The 24,313-nt window shown below is 43.2% G+C and overlaps 1 protein-coding gene across 1 annotated transcript in view; it reads left to right on the top strand.

Moving 5' to 3' along the window:
• Positions 1–14,847, top strand: part of CD96 (CD96 molecule) — a 30,213-nt gene extending 15,366 nt beyond the window's left edge. Inside the window, 8 exon segments of the mRNA XM_054628365.2 lie at positions 1,134–1,189; positions 3,065–3,155; positions 3,540–3,716; positions 4,886–4,939; positions 6,732–6,776; positions 7,654–7,725; positions 13,504–13,627; positions 14,648–14,847. Of these exon segments, the coding sequence (XP_054484340.2) occupies positions 1,134–1,189; positions 3,065–3,155; positions 3,540–3,716; positions 4,886–4,939; positions 6,732–6,776; positions 7,654–7,725; positions 13,504–13,627; positions 14,648–14,756 (728 nt within the window). The 3' untranslated portion in view covers positions 14,757–14,847.
• Positions 14,848–24,313: the final 9,466 nt, after the last annotated feature.

The raw sequence follows: 24,313 nt of genomic DNA, 5'->3' as shown, positions 1-24,313 counted from the left end.
CCCTGCCGTCCTCTCCAGCTGGAGGTGGGGGGCCAATCCCTCGCTGCCAGTGGAGGTGCAGAAGGAGCAGCTCGGGCGGTTGCTGCGGAGGCCATTCCCCCCGGCAGATACACCGTGGTAGTTGCTGGGGACAGAGGATAAGAGGATGTAGATGCTGAGGCCCCACTATTCTCACTAGGAACAGGCATTCCCAATCAGGCAGAGGCTGCCTGAGCAGCCTTCTGCTCTGCCTGGTACTGTTTTAGTGCATTAGCAACTGTCCACCAAGTTTTAGACAACTTTTTTGGAGTTTTACACTCATCTAACACAGCTTCCCACAACTTATCCCCAAACCTACACCACTCTAACTCCTCAAAGACCTGACTGGGATCTGCAAACACCCTTTTGCAACTCCATATGCAAGCAATCCCGGGAGTTCTTTTCCCAGGTTGATACCCTGTAATCCCCGCTTTTGTGAAAAGCATTTAAAAAGGTCATACACTGCTTGTCCCTCCATTACCTTCTAATTTAGTCGTCAGCACTGTTGCAGCCCTTGCAAGATGTCGGCGGCGCTTAGTCAGCCGAGACCCTTCTCTAAGGTCGCTTGGGGATGCGGAGCCCGCTCTTTTGCCTCCTGTGCTGTGTCGGGACTGACACGGAATACTGCACCGAACCGTGGCTTGCAGGTTCAAGCCCTCTGTAGGGTCCCCGTTCAGGGGCCATTTGTTGTGGTGAGGGAAACTTGGATGCTCAATATGAGTGTTTAGCAAGCTTTGTTTATTGAAGAGAGCATCAGACTTTTATGCACAACAAGTAATAAGCTCATACATATTCTGCAAGCTAAGCAATCTATTGGCTATACTACAATATCAGCTCTTCCTCATACCTAGGGGTTACATCTTTCTTTTCTCATGTCTCTCTCACTACTTGTTATTGTACCACAGTTATGCTCAAGGACACAGTGTTTTGCAGGTGCAGGGACCCAGATTAGCTGCATCCTCCTGATTCTTGGTCCAGAACATGGCCCCTGTCACTTAGCCATTCTTCCACAAATTCCCACTCTTCTTATGATACAATGCTGTTAAGTGTTATTAGAAGCTATTAATGTGATCTGCAGTGTCCATTTCACTAATACATTTATGTTTGCTTCCCAGCTTACCTTGAGATCTTCATTAGCTTGGAGGAGAGCTCAGCCAGCACCTCGCAGAAGGTGAGCAATTTTGGACAAAGAGTGATGCCTGTGACTGCCACCACGCCACCCAAGCAAGGCCAGGCAAGCTGAGCTGAATCAGGCATAGGAGGCATCCACCAAACTGACTGAGCTCACAGGGCAGCAGGCAAGGCATTGAGTTAACACGAGGTGCTCACACCCTTTCCTCTGAGCTACTGCCACCCCCACAGCAGTGAGCACAAACCGGGGACTTCTAAGGACTTCTCTATGGTGTGGGCCTCTGTTTCAGTTTTGGTCATGGCAAAACCTAAAAGCCTACTGAATTGCACTGGCTATGCTTGGTATAAAACATATTTATGGCTCATATGACTGACTAGTAAGCCTCTCTGGCTATTAGCTATGGTGCTTTGCTTCCTGTTCCATCCCTCCAAGTTAAACCTTTTGATTGGCAAGTATCTCAAATCAAGAAGGTTTTCCTTGGAAACAGAGCTCGTGGGCAGGCAGAACCTTGTACTAACCATAACCACCCACTTCACACAATTCATGTATCAGTTGGTTCTGAAAACTGGTATAATTTTCCTGGTGACCTATTTCTGGGTGTGGTGTTGGACATTGTAGGCTTTTGTCTGCACTGTCCTGTTGAACAAAGCAATGGGTGCCTGCTATCACAAGACTGGGCAATAGAAACTCCCCCAAGAGCCTCTGTCTGTTCTTCACCTCCAAACAAACACTGACTTCTTTGCTTCTCTTTTATGCCTTTTTTTGCAGGGCTTATATCTAGTGAGGATATCAAAATTCTATTTATTCATAGGAAGAATTGAAAAAATATTATGACCTAAAAGTGCCTGAAAAATAAGGGAATAATGAAGAGGAAAATAGGAGAAAGCCATTACACTACAAGCTCAGGTGCTGTTTACCATGGGAGGGAAAGAGTTTCAGCTGGATAGTTTCAGTCTTTGTACTGAATGATTGACTTCTGCTGGCTTCACTACATCAAGCTTGTTTCCAACTTAATGTGGGAACCACTTTCTTTGAATGAGGGAGCAAGAGAGGTTTGTGCTGCATGAGTAACACATGCTCTTTTCTTCTGTTGAAAACAAGGGCATTTCTCTTATAACAGTGTTTAGTACTTAACAGTGTAATAACCTGCTAAATAAATATACTTGGGAATCTCCAGGCAGCATGAGGATGAGACCTCTCACCCTGCTAGTGCCCAAGCCTTCATCTAGCCTTGACTTTGAAGTTCTGCCCATCTATTGTTTGCTGAGAAATTAACCATAGCACAAACGCAGATCTTTGGAACAATTGGCATAGAACCAGGACTACTGCATCTAAAGTATCCAATTCCTTGTGATTTCTGGAAATGTCATGCATATTCTGTCTGCTACAAAGGTATCCATTTTTTTATATTCAACATATCGGGCTAGGCAGTCTTTTTCATGGGAATTGTCTCCTTCTTTATCTGCCAAATGAAGAGAGGATTTTCATGGCAATCAGAAAGTGTCTTATTCTCATCACACACACTGCACCCATTATTAGTTCCAGTGTTTTTCCATGTGAGTGTTTGTCACTGGGAGCAGGAGGGTGGGGGTCACTCTATATCTCTCCAGCCACAGCACAGGACTGGAGGGGGTTGGAGTCCTGACACTCAGGGCAACAGGGCTGTCCCTGGGCTCTCATTCAACAGTGCAATCAGAAAAATGAGGGAAGTGGGCAAGAAACACAATAAAGGGAAAGCAAGTGCTTCCTTCTAGAGCATTGTCCATACAGGCATTTGGAAGCTGGCAGCCAGGAGTGAAATGTCAGAGGCTCACTTAACATACATACATATGTGTGTGTGTGTGTGTGTGTGTGTGTGTGTGTGTGTGTGTGTGTGTGTATTTAACCTAATAACTGCCTTGTGCTGCCCCACAGCCTAATGTGAGCTGTGTCGTGAGGAAGGCATTTCCCAAGCCAAGCCTCCTGTTGTACATGGACAGAGCGAACCTGACAGAGCAGCCTGGAAGTAAAGCAACCTGTCCACAGAGAAACAGCACAGCTACAGGAGTGGTTCCCAGGGAAAGCTATGACTCCTATCCACTTCTGCCCCAGGGAACCTGTAGGTGTCTATGTGTCTGAGGGGGAGAGCACAAAGGAAACAGCTCTCAAAGCTGTTTCCCCCCTCAAAGGAAACATCTGACAAAAGGCTGTGACTAGAGTCCCCTGCCTGGATGGGAACTGTGGTTTGGCATGACCACACCATTCTTGCCAAATCTTTGACAGTGTCTCAGCAAAGAAACCTGCGGCTATATGATCCTGCTTTCCAGTACCAACATTTTGCACAGCTCTGACTTAGAGTTTGGTGTAACAAGAGGGTACTTTCTTTTTTTTTTTTTTTTCTCTCCCCAAGAAATTTCTGTGGTACAAGAAGACTTGCAAGACAGTGAAGGTTTCTATGAGTTGAGATCAACACTGATGTTCCAAGGGACCCATAAGACACATAAGACATTCTCATGTGTGTGTCTGTTTCCCTTCCTGGGAAATGAAATGAAGATTATTTCATCAAAAGAAATATTTATTTCCTTCGGTATGTTTTTCTTCAATAGGACACAACTAAAATGTTAAGAACACCAAACACATGTACTTACTCGTTACTTAAAATACTGAAGAAATGCCAACAATATAAAAGTTTTATTGTACAAGTTTATCATGCAGTTTGAACTCTCTGGCAGGTTTTTTGGCTCAAATATTTGCTCAAGCCTCTGAATGAGCTAAGAAACTTCTGCACAAACAGAAGACACTTGTTTGTTTAGGCAGAATCTTGCTGTACTTTCCATACCCAAAAATACTCTAATATAGCCACATGGCACTAGTGAACTATTATAATTAGGTGTTTCTCATGGACCACTCATGGCTCCCTGGGAGATCAAATCCTCAGACTCAGGGTTATGTTATACACCTTCAGTAAAACATGCAAAAGGCTGCGCCTCTGTGGATAGTGGAGAAACTCCCTTATAATCTCTACTGTAAGAATTAGCTACATGATTAGGGAAGTGGGGAGAAATACTGTCCTGTTTTTTTGGTAAAAGCAGGATCCTTGGTGGTACAGTTTTCAGCACCTCTGAGGATGCAGGGTGACTGGTGAAAAGGGCAGACAGATTTCCTTTAGCACTCTCTTGTGCATGTCTCCTCTTACATGCAAATGCATATTTATACCTTTTTTATTTTTTTTAATTATATGTGCTCGCTGCTACACAGACAATACAGCTGAGCTGCTGACTCCTTAGCAGCATCTAGGGGCACATCACCTATCATGGCAACTATTTCAGCTCAGCTGGGTTCTCTTGTGGCTGTGTATATTCCTATTGATATGTTTTTCCACAAGGTAAGACTGTAGCAAAAGCCACAGCTTACTCCTCTGTAAACACAGCTTCAAAGAAGAGGGAGATAAATCACAATTTTTCTCAAAAATTACTCATTTCCCCCAATTTGCAGTTTTCTAGAAATGTATTCCTATCGAAGAGCTGTCAGTTAAAGCTGTGTTCTTGCCAGGAAGCTATGCTAATGCTAAGATAGATCCACTCTGTATAAAAATGTTAAAGTACTAAGATGTGATAGAAAGGAAAGAATTACTTTAATTCTCAGCTATCCCTTCTGCGAAGGTGCACAATATGAAACAAGCCCAAACTAAATTTTTAGTCTTTATAACTACTTTTAAGAACTGCTTTAATCTTTCTCTTTTTTGTCCCGTCACAGACAATAAGTCTAATGAAGCCTCAGCTGAAGTTTTTACTACCATGGTTTCAGATGGTAGGATAAATTAGAGAATAAAATAACTTGGGTTGTGTTTGAGGTCTGTTTAAAGTCCTAAAGCTGTTGTAGCATTTACTACTCTAAATGGGTAGTAAGGAACCCCTTTCTGCAGCTTTGACTTCAGAGAAAATACTACTAACCAACATTCTGGTGATGTAATCTGTTATAATTAAGACCAAGCATAATTAAACTCCAGCCTTGAGAGGCACTTAATGTTATTTCTGATGCTTCAGCTGGCCTTTGAATATAGCTCTTTGAGTACTGAACTAATAAGTAAAAATAACAGCCCTCCTAATGGCTCTACCTTCTGTTTAAGCACAGAGCCAAGATCCTCAACATTTTTGCCATGTTAAAGAACTGACATAATGTTTCTTAATTTGTGTAAATTTCGTAAATCCTTGCTCTTCCCCTGCAAGTTTGTCTTATTATCAGTTTATTGCAGACAGATAAATGTTCAGTCCACACCTCAGCTGAAGCCCTTTGGAAACATCTCTCCTGGAGCAGTTTGCTTTGCTCTGCTCTGCATGGGAGGCAGCATGTAGCAGGGGGTTACATGACTTTGTCAGAGAAATGCTGTAAGTAGATGGCAAGAAAAAAAGTATGGGTTTTGTGAAAAACTTTGGCAAGTGTTGGTTGTAGTAGGCCCTGGGGGCCCAGCCAATACCTCACTGGGTACCAGAAAACCATCCCAGATACTGGGGGACCCTGAAAGAGGGAGACTTTTTCCTCTGCTGGCCTCTGCAAGGTGAAATCTCAAAGGAAGCCTAGCAGCTTGCATCTGGCCACCACCCTTCTTCGCCTTGTACACTCTGCAGAACCCTCTGGGAACCAGGCACATCTCAAAGACCTTCACTGCTCTGGTTTTTAGGCCTGTTGCATCTTTGGTAAGGAGTCCTTTATGTCAGCCAGCTACTGTGAAATCCCTGTTAGTGCAGGCAAGGGTCAGCTGAAATGCAAATGAAAGAGGAGCAGTCACAGGAGGTACAAGTATTAGCACAAAAAAGCAGCTGGAGAGTGGATGGTCACCTGCCTATGCTAAGATCCAGTCTGCAGTCCCACCCAATGCCCTCCACCCAATGCCCCTGACCAGACAGAGGTATTTTCTGACTGCCTTCCCAGATATATTTTTCTAATGAAGTGTGTGAACTTTAATAGATCGCTTCCTTCATGGACATTTTTGGGGGGACATTATCCATCCTCCTGGCCTACTGAGGAAGTACTTCACCTCTCCTGCTGGGAAAAAATAGGAAAGAAAACAGACATCTAGGACATATATGCTGCTTGGGCAAGATGGTGTCTCTGCTGAGCTTGCCTGTGTGGTTAACAGTTTTTAATTAGAAGGAATAATTCCCCCTCCTCTTCTCTGAGGACTCAGTGAGCACTTTTCAGTGCAGAGTGTCCCTGAAATTTCCTCTCAGAGTTGCAGCCTCTGAAGTGTCTCATGGCAGGTGCCACCACCAGGTCATAAATGTTGTTTCAGCATCTGTGCTAATACAGTGCACCTCTTTTTATGGAATAAACCCATGTGATTCATTTCTGGTTTTTAAGCTGAGGTGCCACGGGCTCCAAAGTTTTTCCCCAAAACCTTTGTTTCTCCAGGATTTCTCAGCACAGTTACCTCAGGTATTTAATGTTTCTTTCTGGACTACTTGGCTGAGTTGTGCATGGAAAGATTATTTGGAATTTAGGTGTGATACACTTTCTTGCTCCTGAACCTTTCAATTACCCACTTTCCTAAAGCAGAATAAACACCTTTCTTATGCTGAATGTTTGCTTTGATTTGTTATAGACTTCCGTAATTCGACACTTACATCAGCTATCATGACAGCCTCAAGTAAGGGGCAAAATATTACTTATTCAATATACGTAGGATCTCTACTTTACCACTGCCTAAATGTCATGCACACAGAGTCAGAGGTGTGACAGGCAAAGGTTCTGGTGCTGACAGTACCAATGTGCTGCTGCTTGGGAAGTTGTGAGCTGTGAGGTTAGCCAAGCAGAGATGTGAAAGAAATCTTGCTAAAACTGCCATGTTAGGACAGAACGTTAAATGGCATGCTGAATGTTATATATAATTCTTACATATTCTTATAAAATTGAATAATTTGCCTATAAAACTGTAAATAAATTTGTCTTATTGGGACAGAGAGGTGCATGTGATAGAAAAGTTAAAGCCATCACTTTTCCTTGACCCAACAGCAGGGTATATAACTAACTCTGTTTTACCAGACCATGGCTATGGATAACTACATAGAACTACCTTCAGCAATTGAGAGGAAAACTCACAAGAGCAGGTGATCTCCTGGGCTGATATGGCTGTGGCCTGTTGTCATGAATGATTTCTGGCAAGGCCCTGGCATAGCTGGGGAGCACCACATTTAAGTGCACAATCCACTCCACAGCGGTCAAAACAAACTCTGTGTACAGAAGCACAAATAAGCAATGCCAGCAGCCAGCCAGCAGGAAAGGGTCAGCATTGATAACATCAGCTGCCTTGCAAGTGCAAGGAACTTGAGTTGTGCCCCACTGGAGTTGTGAAATGTGCTTTGAGCATTTAGCCTTAACTCCCACAGCAGGATTTCTGCTGCTCAGTCTGCATTTACCCAATAGCTACTGCAAGGTCTTTGATCTAGGTTGTTTTGTAATTTATTAACATTATTTTCTGAAGAATCTATTGACTAAATGTGATACCATGTTAACTGTCTTTAGAGCACAGCTGACATCTGTGGCCTCTCTGGATTTCACAAGTCCAGCAAATTTGACTCCTGCTTCCACAACACAAGGTAATCAATTGAATCAAACTGTTTTCTCTATTGCTTCAACAATGTAGAAGAAAGACACATAAACACAATAACTATCTTACTTTTTTGGAAGCAAGACATTTAATGTCCATTGAAGTTCTTTTCCTAGTGCTTTGCACACTAACCACTGGTTACACTAACCACTGTCAGTGTAACCAGAGTTCAGGAATAAATATATGAGAAAATACTGTCTTGATTTTATCTTTTTTAATGCTCTCTTTAGGATACATTCATTAATTTTGGCAACTGAACAGACATTGAGTGTTATTAGTGTTTACAAAGAAGTTAATTAGTGTTATTATAGTGTTTATGAAGAATACCTACTGTTTTTAGTTAAATATCATACCTAAATAGAACACTGGAGGAAGATACTAAACACAAGGCTTTGGTCTGCCCCAAAAGAGTGCTCTTTGGGAGCTGAATCCCTCAACATAAAGCCCAGGGGCTTGCAGAGGCTTAACTGAGATATGTCAAGGCAGGAACACAGATTGCAGCTGAAATGAAAATTTGCTGCTTCTCAAACTGCCTTTCCCATCCCCAAAACAGAGACATTTGCCTGGCTGACAGCAGAACACCAAAGTTGCTTGTTCAAGGGGACTGGAAGCCCTTCCATCTCAACAAAAAATTCGTAACAAAGGCTATAAATATACAATGTGAAGAGAGAGGGTTCTCCTCACTGAATTATACATTTTCCCTGGTTGAGGTGGTGCAAGGTCAAACTTGCAATGTAAGAAGGATCTGAGCCATTTTTCTTCTGCAAGTAGCCTGGGAAGCAATTGCCTTTTAACCAGTGGTCCCAACATGTGCCAGTTACGGTATGACAGCCCTGGGTTAGCACTTCTCAGGTCTGGCTCACTGTTGGTCCTCACACTGGTGACACCAGTGTGCTTAAGATCAGCTTCTTGAGCAAATCCTCTGGGCTGCAGTCAAGACAGGACACCAAGCTCAAGCCTTCTGTTTTAGTCTACTGGTTTGGTTCATTCCTGTTATTTTGCAAGTGAAAATCTAAGAGACAGCTGAAAATGCATATGAGAGAAGAGTGCACATATATAGGCAAGAGGAGGAAGAGGGGGAGCAAAACTAAGGCTGCTAAAACTGTAGCCTGGTTTTGCTTAGTTTCCACAACTGCTCCATCACTGAGCCAGAGATGCTCAGGCTTTGAATAATCAGTTAAAGCTGCAGTTCACCTTTGCAGGTTTGTTCAGATGGCTTGATATTTTTCCAAAATGAGACAGTTGTTAAGAAATATGGATTCTTTTTAGTAAATGTGAAATAGTTCTCTTGCGAAAATGAAGGTCAACGTGCTAGCCACCATCTGTCTGTGTTTGAATATCAAATAAATACCTAGCTGAGCTCTAGAAACCTTAGCAATTAAAAAATGCTTAAAGGAAAATGTCAAATAAGTTGGTATTTGGCATCAGACATTACAGGTGTGACTCTTGTACTATAACTTTTTCAAAACTTCCTTTTGCTAGTTCGGAAAACAGTTCTATTTCACTGGAGCCAGTGACATCCTGTCCAAATTCTGATTTATGTATGTTTGTTCATTGCTCTACTGGTTTCAGGTCAAAACCAGCCAGTACACTCAAGCTCCTGAGGTTCACATGAAAATAAGCTGAAATATAAAAATGCTTCAAATGGTTTGTCTAAGTTTATTTACCTGTCTCAGTAAAACTCCTCTTGAGCTTCTAGCTTGTGATAAGCTTTCAAACCTGACACAGCTTTGTGTAATGCCTGTCTGAGGGAAGCCAGCATCTCAAGTAGTGGGCTACACCTGTTTGACCTCATTAGTCAGAAAACAGGGAAGAAAGGGGGAGGGAAATGAAAAACAAATTATATGGTTCCCTACAGCAATTTTTACAAGGCTTTGTGCTTTTCAGCAGGAGTGCTAACTTCTACCACAGAGGCAAAAGGCTATACCAGTGCCACAGCATTCAGAGATGCTTTGACAGCAGCACATGAGTAGACAACACATCTCCTTTGTTTCACAGGACTGCAACAAAGGAGTTATGAAGACAAAGTGCAAATGTGGCACCAGCTTAGTAAATGTTGGGTTGCAAACCTGCAGTAATCTGGAGTATCTTGTAAAAACCACAGCAGAAGGTCCTCAGGTGCTCAATTTGTGATGCCTTCTCTCAGAGCATTAGTTCTGTGGTGCTTATTTTCAGCTGCTAGTTGAGAGTCACCACATTGCCATGCAAAAATTATTACTAAGCATGGAAAACTTGTGTCTGCGCAGAGGCCAAAGTCATGTGGAGTAACGTGTACCAGATTTTCAATACTTCACAGAAGCAATTTTCCTGTTGAGTTCCACTGAATTAGAAGATAAAGACTTGGGTTTCCAAGCTGTCAAGGATTTGCAGTGGCAAAAGAGGAATGAAAAAACATTTGAGTATCCTGGTTTCATTAGACATATTTATTTTCATAATATTGCAATTGAGATGGTTGCTAGGCAAATGTAGTGAGTGCTGAAGGTAGTTTATAGATGAAATACATTGCCAGAGAAGCCAAATAAAATCGCAGAGCAGCAGTGAAATAATGAGATAATGTGAAGTAATAAAGGCTGGCTAATAGAACATTGAAAGACAGTCTCATTAAAGATCAATAAATCAATAAAAAAACCCCTAGGGTGAATGTTTTTCCACTAGTCTTTCCCTTTAGAAAATCTCTGCTCAGCAGTATAAAGCCCAAAGTGACTTCCTTTTTTAACATCTTGGTTTGCATTTTGCTTTTGGAACAAGCAGGACCTGTCAATGTGCTTTTGCATTTCCATGGGAGTTGTCTTTTGGCTGAGGCACAAATGTAGCAGCTGCTTTCCATTTTGTGAATGCATTTTTAGTAGCACCCACAACCATGCAGTTATACCACAACCTTGTGACAGCTTCTAATGCTCCACAATTCTGCACAGCTTGCTGGTTGCAATTTTTTCTATAAGCATGCTGAATTACTCTACTATTTGCAGGGGATACTGAGTGTTGCTCCACTCATCCCCATATCCCTGCCACTGCTTCCCTACACCTGTGCCTGCCTGAGCAGCAGCTAAGAGATAATGGCCTTGAAGGGTCCTTGGTCCAGCAGCTGTAATTGAGGGCAGTTTCAGAACACACAGGCACCAGTGAGTCTGCTGAGGCAAACACATGAATCCCTGTGCCCTCCCAGGGCCACTGGGCTCCTACAATAGTGATTACCATTATCATTGTGGTCCTGGGATGCTCTAACATAAGCCATTATGTAAATAAGAATAAATAGTGCTCATCAATGTGATGTATACAGCACAGTCCTATCGGATTTCTAAGTGTATATCCTTTTTTTTTTTTTTGCATATAACTTTGTAAAATGCTATGCATTTTACAAATGTGAGATGTGTCATACCTATTCACATAAAATCAAACACCTAATAAGCAAGTAGAAAAGAACTGAATTAATATCCAAAAATCTCGGTGAGTTTTTAGAGTGCCCTAAAACTACATCTTTTTAATGCACACATACATACACACACACACACACACACACACACACACACACACTTGAACTCTCAATTTCAGTCAAAGCCAGCAAGCATCTCACAATAAAGAGATTTTCTTGGTTCTGTCTTGCTAGTCATTTACATAATTTAAAGCTAGGTTTTTGTCTTGGATTTATAAATCAGCAGTTATATCAGAGACTGTCAGGTTCCTCTGTTGTTTCATTTGTTGTGTGCATCAAAGTCAGAGTCCAAAACAGCCACAGTAGAGCCTAATGAAGTAATCGTGTACAGGTTTGTAAGACAATTGAAAGTCATTATTTCTTTTTATACAAATTTGAATAATATCACCACTGGATCCCTACATCAGAAGTGCCATGGGAGCTCTGGAAATGCTGTGCCATTGTCTAGATGAGTATTTAACTATTATTTCAGAAGCTGTGAATGTAGAGATGGCTAGAAAAAAAGAGACGTGTCCCTTATGGGACACTGATCTTAACCATCAGTAGGAAGGGAAAAAACTGTCTATAAACAGATGATAGATGATTTTTGTGGGTCAGACACAAAAATCATCTGTGGTTCTTTAGGTTTCTCATTACCATCAATGAGGTAAAGCTTATCATTCTCCCAAACAGCTCTGCCGCTCAAAGCTGCTCAATGCTGGCTTGCTGGAACATCTTAACTATCTTTCTTTTCTTTTCTTTTCTTTTCTTTTCTTTTCTTTTCTTTTCTTTTCTTTTCTTTTCTTTTCTTTTCTTTTCTTTTCTTTTCTTTTCTTTTCTTTTCTTTTCTTTTCTTTTCTTTTCTTTTCTTTTCCTCTCCTTCCCTTCCTCTTACCCCTTCCCTTTCCTTCTTATAATATTTCTTTTGATAAAAGCACATTTTTTCATCCAACACCAGGTCATAGGCCAAAAATGTACACATCTTGCCAAGTGAATTTTTACACCCTGATCCTGGAAATTTCTGACTTTGGAATTTTCAGTTGGGTGAATAACAAAGGGTTCAAAACAACCTTCATTAAAAAAAAAAAAAAAAAAAAACAAAACAAAACAAAACAAAACAAAAAAAAAAAACAAAAACAAAAAAAAAAACCAAAAAAAAAACAAGTAACTAAAAATGTTCTGTGCCCATATCTTTATAGGTAACCTGTCCTACAGCATCACAGATCAGACAATTTCAGTTACCAGAGGAAAAGACTTCTTTCCTACGAGCAGCCTGCTGAACAATACTGGTAAGACGTTATCCTACACATATCCTCTTCTTTCAGCATGCCACTGCAGAAGCACGAAATCTGGAGGACCACATCCATTTGACCAGGAAATTCCAAAATAAGGGAAAAGAGATGAAAAGAGGAGTCACAGATTCTGTATCCTACTATTACAGGTTGTCGCAGGTTTTTGGTATTCCATCTGCAAGTAAAGTTCCAGTGCATGCTTTCTTCCAGCAGCAAAATTTGGCCAGTAACACTCTTGTGCCCCAAGGAAAGCTCATGGCTCATGCAGCATGGTGGACTGGCCACAGCACTGGTTGCCATGGTGGGTAAGACCCAGGGTGACACACCAGTGTGGCCAGCCTTGCACAGGGTAGTGATTCTAGCTTAATGGGAGTTGACACTGAGTCGTATCACCCATGGATCTCTCTGGCACCCAGGTCACTGCTGCACCCTCTGGCAGCTGGAGGAGGACTGTGCTCCTTCTCTTCTTCTTCTCCATACCCAGGACCTGAGGGCACCTCTGTCAGCACTCCCAAGGGTGGCTGTGCAGAAGTGGGAAGGGAAGGGGAATCCCAGCACTGCAGTGGGGAGAGGCAGCTGGAATGGGACCTGGATGCTGTGCTGCTGAGAAGAGGTCACCTCAAAAGGCAGCTGAGCCCTTGGCCAGTTGTTTTGGCAGGGTCTGGTGTCAGTGGTGTGAAAAATAAACCATTGGGAAGGAGGGCAGGGGTTGGCAGATGTGCCTGTCTGCACTGTGACATGCAGCTTCTTGCAGAGCAGCTCACAGGGGAACAGAGAAAGCCAATGGGTTTTGGATTAAATGCTCTCTGGGCTGTGCCTAAATAATCTTGTCAAGTGAGCCAATGGGTGGCTGAAATCAGCTCACACACCCAGTCAGAACAAAAGTGGGCTAAGTCCATAAATCAGAGCTGCAGTGCTCAGAGTTTGGGAACCTCAGCCTGGTGATGAGTGGCTGCATTGACAGCAGCACTATGCAGAGCAGGGAGCAGCAAGCCCCAGACACCAAGCCCTGATTTCCCTCCTCTCTGAGGACCTTCAGATGACCTCCATGTGTCCCTTACAGGTGACAGGAGGAACACCAAAACCAGTTGCTTCCCCTGGCCAAGAGTGGTAGCTGTCCTGCTCCTCCTCTGCAGCACTCTGGTAGCTTTAGGCATCAGGAAATGGTGTCAGTACCAGAAAGAGATGTGAGTACCAGTGAATGGAGCCATAGGGGTGGGAGGGGTGGCACAGAGGGCAGCACCAACTCTAACCCAGCTGTTTGGATTTATACCTTTTCATTTGAGATGACTCATAGCACACAAGACCTTTAAGTACATGGATCATTAATGCCATTTTTCTCATACAGTAGTATGTAAAGTAGAGTGTTCTCAGTCCTTTCATCTATTCTGTGGGTTATCTTTAAAATAAACTTTAAGAAAAGAGCTGCAGTGCAGCTTCAGGGTGTAAGGGAAAAATAAAAGTCAATTTTTGTCCCCAGAGCCCCCCATTTCTATTAGCCTCCCTGCCAGCTGCTTTTGCGCTCTTATTTTCTATGGTTACTTGAGGACATGTTTTAATGAAATTGTACTTCTAGGGCAGGTCTATTTGAGTTTTGAATGATATATGTGAAAGTAGGCTACCCAAAACTCAATCGCAGTCAAAAAAGCATTGAGTATGTAATTATTACCAAAGTTTGATTCTCTACTAAAACACTCTAAGATCTACTGGTGAAAGCAATATCTGAGACAATTATTTTAAATCTTACCAACATTATTAAAATACTCAAAAAATCATAGTTATAATTAATCACCTATGATTCTAGAAAATCCTCTTAAAACTCAACTGTAAATCCTGTATATCAAAGATAAAAACAGGATTTATTTTTTTAACTAATTTGAGGTGGGACCTTTATTTATAAATTGATCAAAAAAAGTTATGAGAGCAAAAGGCCCATGCAAGGATTTTGAATAGTTCATCAGGACCATGTTCGGTTCTTTTAAAACATGAATGAAATAAAACTGTGAGGTGGGAGCTAAGAAAGCCAAATGAATAGAAGAAGGTGTCCTGGGGTTATAAAACAGATTCAGGGAAGTCACAGTATGTAAGAGCTAATGTCAGGTGCTCTTATGATGACTTAGTGCCAATCCACCTCCTCCTGTGAACATTTTACAACTGTCTTATATGCTACTTTCATGTGATAGTGCATTTTCTCTCTTCTATTTCAGTATGAACAGACCTCCATCTTTTAAGCCACCGCTGCCTCCAATAAAGTACACCTCCATGGTAGAGTCTGATGGGACTCCCCCATCCTGCCATGAACTAGAAAGCCTGTAACACCACCTGCACCCCTTGTGTAGCACACAGAAGACTGGCACAGCTAAAAGGCTCTGCCTTTGGAACAGTGGTTACAGGAGCTTGGTGGTAATGACCCATATTAAAATTCAGAGCTCCTACATGACATTAATTTTGGAAGCTGAGCACTTCTTGGGACACTTCTTTCATCCCGTGTATCTCTATGTATGCACTGCATTCGTAGTAAGTGTCACTGTGAGATTACACATGCTTAATTTGAATTGGGTGATGAACTAGGAATTTGCTATCTCTTCCATGGTAGCAGATTAACACATGAGTCTGCCAGCCTGACTGAAGAGTGTTGAAGCTTGTCCATCTATTCAATGTATAGAGATGACAACTCTGCTGTATGAACATCACAGTTATACAGCAAACAGTGGCTGAACACAAGACTTTGAGACCTACACAAGCTGTTATTGCAATTATTTATTTTTACTGTGGACTAATATAATCCAACATGTAATTTTCTATCACTGTGAAACCAAAAGAAAGAATCAGCACCATACACAGACAGAAAATACCCTGCATCACTTGGCACAGGATTGCAGCACTGGATCATGGAGGGTGGTTGGTGAGATGAAAGATCACCAGCCCTGGTGCAAGTGTATGCAAAGAAGTCCCAGCTGTCATTGGTGAAGTAACAAGAAAGTCAATTTTGGTCCAGAGTCTTAAGGACTGAAGCAAGCCTAGAGTTAATGGAAAATTCTAGTCCTTTTGGAAGCACTATGCCTTTGAAATAATACTTACTTTTAAGTCTGCTTTTCAGGAATTATATTTACAGTATACGTGAAGGAAAAAAAATGTAGTACTTTTATTTTTCTTTGGTCTTAATGAGCTTCCATCACATGCTATCTTCACATTTTCCAAGACCTCAGGGGTAGTTTCCCAGGTAGCTTAAGCCTGTGAAAGAGATGATCCAGTCTTCCCCCTGTCCTGCCCAAGCTACAGATTTCCTCATATTGACACTAATGAACAAATGATGGTGCAGTGGGTGGGCTTGGCTTGGCCCTCTGCACAGCTCTCAGCCAGGTCAGCAGCTGTGTGATCACCAGTGCAAGGCACCAGAGCTGCAGGAGGAGCTCTGTTTTTGGCAGCAATTGCAGTACCTTCAGGCAGCCAAGAAACCATCCCTCTAAGCTTGTTTAGAAATGTATTGTTACCGCAAAGGTATTTCTGTAATTAATGCAAATCAGCTAAATTTCAATTATGTCAGGCTTAAAATTTATATTCTGATTTAGGAATGGGATTTGCTTTATTTACTGCTAAACACTGGTCAATGAGTGTCAGGGTTCAGAGCACTGTATTTCCCAGGAGTTTAGATTAAATGAATGGCTTACTGGAAAGAATGATCTAACAGACTTTTTTTAGAATATTTTGTTGCATTATTTATGTTGTAGTACAAGCAATTCTAAATCCATCATCTGTGCTGAGCAGAAAACACTTTTTTTCCTACAAAACTATACTGACCTATGCGTGGAAAGGTCGATGTTAATTTGAGCATTTCTTGTCTGTGTTGTAGAAGGACAGTAGTTTAACTTTTGTCATGTCACCCATCACTGCAAAAGAAGGCAGGTTGTTGGCCTTGAAAACAAATTAGAAAAAACCCACAAACAAACCAACAAACAACAACATCAAAAAAACCAAACAGATGTATAACAATATTCCAAGGGGTATGGAGAGCAAGGACGTTCCTCCTTGTCATTAGACGACTGTCCATAGCATATAGACCAAAGGGGGCTACTTTATTATCTCGGGTATTCTGATCCCTACGTTTGCTTCTGGCTGGAGATGTTCCCTCTGACCGTGAGCAGCGCTCATGGATGTCACCTCTTCCTGCAGTGAGCGCCGCTCCCCTACCGCACATCCCCGAAGGCTGCTACTGCAGTCTCTGCAAGCGGTGCTCCGCAGGATAACGATGCCCGGGAGAGCTGCCCTGGCTGGGGCGCTCACAGCCTCTCACGAGGGCTTTCCTCTCAAATCCCTGCGACAGGACACCCGGACGGGCACAGCGGCCGCGCTCCCACCACTCACCAGTAGGTGGCGTCGCAGCACCGCGCCCGGCGGCGAGCGGGGCCGCGACCGCCCCTCATTCTGTCCCGTCCCTTCCCCGTTCCTGCCCCGTCCCTTCCCCGTTCCTGCCCCATCCTCCCCTTTCGTCCTGCCCCGTCCTTTCCCCGTTCTCCCCTCTCGTCTCTTCCCATTCCCACCCCACCGACAGCAGCGCGGCAATGCGGCGGTGTCCCTCCCCACCCTGGAGCGGAGGGACGGGCACAACGAGGGTGCCTGCCCTCCTCTGCCGGCTTTAGAGAGGGAACAGGGAAAGGGGCAGCGAACAGATTGGGACCTGAGGGAGGAAATTCCCCCCGTGCTAGCCCCATCTTCCTGGTTTTCTGCAGGTAAATTTGGTGTAGGACGGTTTATGTTTCTGTTTCCCTCTATCTGCTCCTCACCACGATAAGAATGGAACATATCATTTACTCGATGTGAAAAATACTCGATGTGCATATTATATGGCTCTACACAGATATTTACTATGTATTACATTGTATTGATTAGTAGTGCTGCATTAACATTTTAATAGTATGGTAAGCGTAGTTTTGTAGTTAAAATGTAACTTTTTGTAGTTAAAATAGAAACTATGTATGTGGAATATTTTTTTAAAGAAAGGAATGAGGTGCTCGCACCAGACAGCAGCCACAGGACACATAAATCTTTCTGAGAAAGAGAATTTATTGCTCCATTATCAGAAGAAGTGAACTTCTTCCTGCCTTGCTCAGTCATGAAGACGCTGTTAAGATTAAGACGAAGAAGTTGACACTGACCAGACAGAATGCTGAATGCTTTGTTTGAATGGAATTTATGCATCATGTATGAGATGTATGAATATGCAACGGGCTATTGCTTTTAAGGTTTAATCCTCTGTTAACGTGTGTCCTTTTTTGTGTGTCCTTTTTCAGGCTTATTTTGCCCAGAAAGAAGTACCCAGACTGTCCGTAACTCTTTGTTTTTATTGTCTCATATTGTCCTAATCTCAATTGTTCAAATTTTTATTACTCTAATTATATTACTATTTTTATAACCATTTTATTACTATTAAACTTTTAACATTTTAAAAACAAGTAATTGGCATTTTTCACACTCAAGAATTGTAATTTACTTCAAAATTGACCCCTGCCTTAAAGAAAAAAAAAACCCAAACCCATTACAACAAAAAAACTCCAAACAAACAAAACAAACACAAACAAACAAACAAAAACAACAACAAAAAAACCCTACTCAACTGTAGTAACTTCAGAACTTCAGCTGTCCCATCCCTAGAGGTGTTTAAGGCCAGGCTGGATGGGGCATTGAGCAACCTTGTCTAGTGGAAGATGTCCATGCCTATGGCAGAGGGGTTGGAACTTGATGATAACTTCAGGATTTCTTTAAACCCAAACCATTCTATGATTCAGTGATTATTTTTAGCAGCAGCTGCCCCACTATGAAAGCTGGAATCATTGGCTTGGACTTGGGTTCTGTCAAATCTGGAATTATTTGGCCAGATCTAGTTACCAGATGCTTGAAGGTGGCTATGGGAGTATTAGATAAAGACTTTTCCCTAAGTGGAAAACGTTCAAAGCTTGCTGTGTGGATATAGTAAAGATTTTTTAAGAGAGTCTTAAATGTTTGTCATGGTTTAACCCCAGCTGGGAGATCACTTTTACCAGTAGGATGCAGAGAGAACTGGAAGAATAAAAGTGAGAAAAATCCTGGGCTAAAATAAAGACAGTTTAATAGGCAAAGCAAAAGCTGCACACCATCAAAGAGAAACAAAGAATTATTCACTGCTTCCTATGGGCCGGCATGTGTTCAGTCAATTATGGGAAAGCTGGACTCCATCAAGTGTAATGGTGAATTGGGAAGGCAAAATGCCATTGCTCTGAATGTCTCCCTCTTCCTTCTTCTTCCCCAGCTTTATATTCCCAACATGGCACCATACAATGTGGGACATCACGGTGGTCACTTGGGGCTGCCTGTCCCAACTGTGTCACCTTACAACTCCTTTAGCAGCCCCAGCTCACTCAGTGGTCGGTCGGGTGAGAGGCAGAAAAGGCTTTGACATTGTGTAAGCACTGCTCAGCAGTAATGGAAATATCTCTACATTATCAACATTGTTTCTATCATAAATCCAAAACACTAGTTCATAAATCCTCGTACCAGATACTATGAAGAGAATGAACTCTACCCCAGCCAAAGCCACATTGCTAAATGCAAATCCATGAATAATAAAACCTGTAAAGCAGACTCAAGTCAGAATCTGAGGTCACATAATAACATGTAATGTCATACTGTGAAATTAGCTTGTCCTACTGTATATGGTCTATAATACCTGCATTATACAACCATAAAAGCAACACACTGGAAAGCTAAGCAGCTAGCTGGTTTTATGCACAAGTGGTTTTCATCTGCTCCTGAGGAGATGGTGAATACTGCAGGGTGAGGGGGAAAAGTCACAAAAGGAAGGGATTTGTTCTCAGTATTTGTTTGCAGTTGCTAATGTGCCTTGTGAAAGCAGTGCCAAGGCTTGGCCATTGCAGTGGAGTGAGTGACCCTTCCCAGCACTCTGTGGTTTGAATTCCTGCCTGTTGCATCCAGGTGGTGCTGGGTCCTGCTGACAGAGGCCCAGGAAAGGCTGCCAGCCCCAAGCCCATAGGGTGCATGGAGCAGACAGGTGTCTTCAGCCTGGCTTCCACCTCTCTGACCACAGAGAGGACAGCTCTGAGCTTAGAGGATGCCCTGCTCCTGGCACATCTGACAGCCATCCCAAGCCTTAATTGCCCTGAATTACCTTTTGCCTCATTCTGAATCACACATCCTTTTTAAACAGTAGTGCAGCGGCTTCACTTACAAGGCATTTTTTGGTCCTGCAAATTAATTAAGCTTGGCTTGTTTATTTAAGAAGCACCCCTATAATTTGCATGGTGTGCTCCAGTAATTGGAATGCAGGCAGAAGTGTGGCAGTGCCTGGGAGCAGGGAGCAGGCTGTGGGAGAGCACGGGCTCCCTGGCCATCCCAGTGCCAGACTCATTAGATAACAGTGGCTGATAATAGGCTTTGTCACTTAGAATTTCCTGGGATGGGCTGTTTCGCCCATCTTAAAACAGATGTATGGAGTTTTCTCTTTTCAGGAATGTTTTTCTCCGTGCAGCTGTGTTGAAAGCCTTGAGAATTGCTTCAGCTTTGTTTCAGTGTTTGTGTTTGCTTGACAAAGCTGTGCACAGAAATTATCCCTCCTAATCAGCACAGGGTATTGGTTACTTTGCATAGTCTTTGCTGGATTTAGAGCCACCATGTGTCAGAAGTGGCAAACATTAGAAAGATCTGTGTATGCTTTGACTCCAGAAGAAGCAGGATACAAAGGAGAAATTTGGTTTTATTTATTATGTTAGGAAGCAATTCTTCCTGACTCTGCAATTAACTTTTGAGCAGTAACCAATGGAAAGCTCCTGAAAAGCTATGTAGGGGGATAATGATTACTTAATCCTGTCTAAGGAGATTTTAATAGAAATAATATAAAATAATATTATATTTGAAATTATTTTTTAAGGACAAGACAAAGCTCAGGGAAGTCCACAGTAAAGAGTATTTGATTTCAGGGAACATCTGATTATGTCTTTAAAATTCCTCTTTGTAATATATGTTAGAAATAATTCATGCTATAAAAGAATGTACTTTATAAAGATTGTGAAATCCAAACGAGTCTCTGACCACAAGCAGCCTGAGAGGCAGACGTCTATTCAAACTCTGAAATTCCTGAAGGCGGCCAGATAACGATTGGCATTTAGCTTATGAATAGATACATCCAGCACGATGATCAGATGATCACTGCTATCCCGAGTCATTGGAAGATGCCTAAGAGCCGAAGATCCGAAGTTGCCAGAAAGATACATGTGAATACGTGACTTCCTGGGATTCGATCAATGCTGGCTATCAACCAGGAAACAGCGATTGTCCAGCTCTGCACAGTGAAAGAACCAACTATGAATATGCAGAGTTACAAAAGAAACTGGGACTCCTTCACCTCGGGCATAATAAACTGTATAAAACATCCTTGCTAGAAGCGGCTCTTGTGAACAGAGGGGGATCTGATGCTTTAGAGCTCTTTGGCTGTGGTGGTTTTGAGGACCATATTTTGGTAATAGAAAAAGATAAATCTTTTTGCATTTTCGAATTTGGCTTTCGATTGATCATTTATAACAATTCTAGTGACCCTGATGTGATTTGAATTTGGGGTTCGGGGACCCGTCTCTGGTCAGGAGGCACCCCACTGATTTCAGTGGCCTGACAGGATTGGGAGTTCACAAAACCAATCAAACACCGAACCGAAGCCAGAACCACAGCCAAAGAGGAATAAAACAGGCCCCAGACCTCTTGGAAACTCGGAACGATCCAAAGAGGGATCTCCAAGGCCACGGTACTTTTTTTCACTTGGAAAATCGATGTGCACAAAGAATCCACACGGGAAAGGAACCATGAGTACTGTGTGGTTGAGTGGGCTGTGATCAAGCGTGTGTGAGACGTGATTCTATCACAAAGTGAGTGTGGACCCCACAATCGCTGTTCCGCTCTCCCACAAGGGAAGTGGTTGGTCAAGGGGGAAGCAAGCGCTTTCTCTTGTCACACATGGGACTTGGGACTTATAGGGAGTTCAGGGAATCGATCATGGTTGGGTCAGGAGGGGAAAGAACGTTCCCGAAATATTTCGTGAGCCGGTCCGCCTTCTGATCTGGAGAATCAGATAAGAGAGCTCGATAACAGTCAAAAGACTTGTGGAACGGTTCTCTGCGTGGCTGAGTAGACTGGTAGTGTTTCACAGACTTAGGAAATCGAGATCAAAGAAATGCTTGGGACTCACGTCAAGAATCCCAGCCGAAGGACTCAAGGTGAGAAAATTAGCAAACAGCGTTTTTGGGAAAATGGGATTGAGAAAGAGTAATTGCTAGAAAAAGCCCCAGGAAAAACCTCCACAAGATCTCAAGAGGGTTCTGCCTGAAATCCGGAGGGGAAGCCCGTTGGGATGGATGTTAGAACACTGGGACAACAGCCCCAGGAGGGTGGGAAAGTCCAAGGAAAAGATGATACATTTTTGTATGGAAAAGTGGGAGGGAAAGGAGATTGCGAAATATGTGGTTTGGCCGGTGTTCGGGACTTTCGAGATATGGACATTCGAATCCCTGTACAACCACGTAGTTGATCACCGCCCACAGGATTTTGAGGAAATTGAGTATGCTGAGATGTGGAAATATGCTTGTTCAGGGTTGTACTTGGTCAGAGCCCTCAGACACTCCGCAAACTGGGGCAAGGCATGGGAACTGCTGGAAAACCTTCCACCACCACACCTTGTCCCTCCGCCCTAGCCTGCGCCAGACCAGGTATTTCAGGTGCCCACACTGCCTCCAGAGGAATCGATCCCGCAGAGACAGGCTCTGGTGCCACCACTCCCACCGGAGCTGGCCACGGCGCCTTCTCTCCCACGAGAGCAGGCAATGGTGCCTTCGCTCCCATGTGAGCAGCCACAGCCACCGACCCTTCCCAAGACTGAGGAGAAACAGGTATTTCCCCCAAAGAAAGCAAACTCTCCTCCAGCCCATTGAATGAGGCAGAGAATGAGGAGGGCAACCACTGGAGTTAGTGATGATGAGGAGGAAAAGCCTGGTCTCTTCCCTTTACGGGAAGTACCGACGGCTCCAGGAGTTATCAGCTTTGTACATGTGCCAATCAACACTGGGGACCTGAGGGCTTTCAAGAAAGAGATGGGGAAGCTGATGGACGATCCTTTGGGGGTGGCAGAAAGGCTAGATGAATTTCTAGGAACCAGCACCTACCTGTAAGAGGATCTCAATGCAATCCTGAGGTCACTGTTCAACAACAAGGAGAGGGAAATGATCAGACAAGCTGTGATCAAGGATTTGGAGCACAGGAATCCCCAGGGGGAGCGAGGAGATCAGAAGTGGCAGGACCAAAAGCCATCTTGGAATGCCCAGATGGAGGAAAGGAGGCAGAAAATGATAAACTTGAGAAATATGATAATACAAGGTATCAGGGAAGCAGTACCAAAGGGACAAAATATGAGCAAAGTACTCAGGAAATGTCAGGGAAAAGACGAAACCCCCACGGAATGGCTGGAAAGGCTCCGAAAGAGCCTGAGAATGTATTCCGGGACAGACCCTGAATCTCCGATTGGGGCAGTCTTGCTGAAGATCCCATTTGTGGCGAAATCATGGGAAGACATAAGGAAGAAATTGGAAATGATAGATGGATGGCAGAACAGGAAACTGCAGGAATTGCTCCAAGAAGCCCAGAAAATCTACATGAGAAGAGATGAAGAAAAGCAAAAGATTCAGGCAAAGTGCTAGTGGCTGCAGTGAGGGAGGGACAGAAACAGGAACAGATCAGAGACTCGGTGAAAATGGCACCAGCAAAGAAACAAAACCCTTCCCAAGGAAAGGGCTCAAACAACCAGAAAAAGGACTTTGAGTGCTACTACTGCAAGCAAAAGGGGCACATCCAGAGGAATTGTCCCAACAAGGTCAAGGATCAGACTATGTTTCAGGTAGATTAGGGGTGTCAGGGGCTTTTCAGTTTGGGGTCTGGAACACTGAGGGAGCCCTTGATAAAATTGAGAGTGGGACCCCACAGTCAGGAAATATGGTTTTTAGTGGATTCTGGAGCTGAGCAGACCACGGTGCAACAGAGAGGTTGCTCTCTGAGCAATGATGCAATGATGGTAATTGGAGGAAAAGGGGAACCTTTTAAGGTTCCGATCATAAAGAATGTCGAAATAGAGACAGAAACTAAAAAGTGTATAGGAAATATATTATTGATAAAAGATGCAGACTTTAATTTGCTGGGACAGGATTTGATGGTGGCATTGGAAATTGGTTTAGCAGTGCAAGATTCCTAGCTCAAGGTGAGATTGTATAAACTCACCACCCAGGATGAGGAAAAAATTAATCCAAGGGTGTGGTATGCCCAGGGGGAGACCGGGAGATTGGACACAGAGCCAATCCACATTGAAATTGAAAGGCCAGAAGACCCCATTCGGGTCAAACAGTACCCCATCCCCATGGAAGGGAGGACGGGACTGAAACCAGTGATTGATGAATTGCTAAAGAAAGGAACACTGGAGCCGTGCATGTCCCAGCACAACACCCCGATTTTGGCAGTGCGAAAGACAGATGGTAGCTACAGGCTAGTGCAGGATCTAAGGGCTATGAATCAAAGGATAAAGACACTGCTCCCCACGGTCTCGAATCCTTACACCCTGTCAACTAACATCTCTCCTGAGGACACGTGGTACAGTGTGATCGATTTGAAAGATGCTTTCTGGACCTGTCCTTTAGTGAAGGACAGCAGAGATTACTTTGTGTCCCAGTGGGAAGACCCAGAAACAAACAGAAAGCAGCAGCTCAGATGGACATTGCTGCCTCAGGGCTTCATTGATTCTCCAAACCTTTTTGGGCAAGCACTCAAACAAGTGCTGAGTCATTTTGTGTCGT

This window comes from Agelaius phoeniceus, chromosome 2 (genome assembly GCF_051311805.1).
Source record: "Agelaius phoeniceus isolate bAgePho1 chromosome 2, bAgePho1.hap1, whole genome shotgun sequence".
NCBI lineage: Eukaryota > Metazoa > Chordata > Aves > Passeriformes > Icteridae > Agelaius > Agelaius phoeniceus.
The sequence above is the reverse complement of the archived record's forward strand: the minus strand, read 5'-3'. Positions and strand labels throughout refer to the sequence as shown.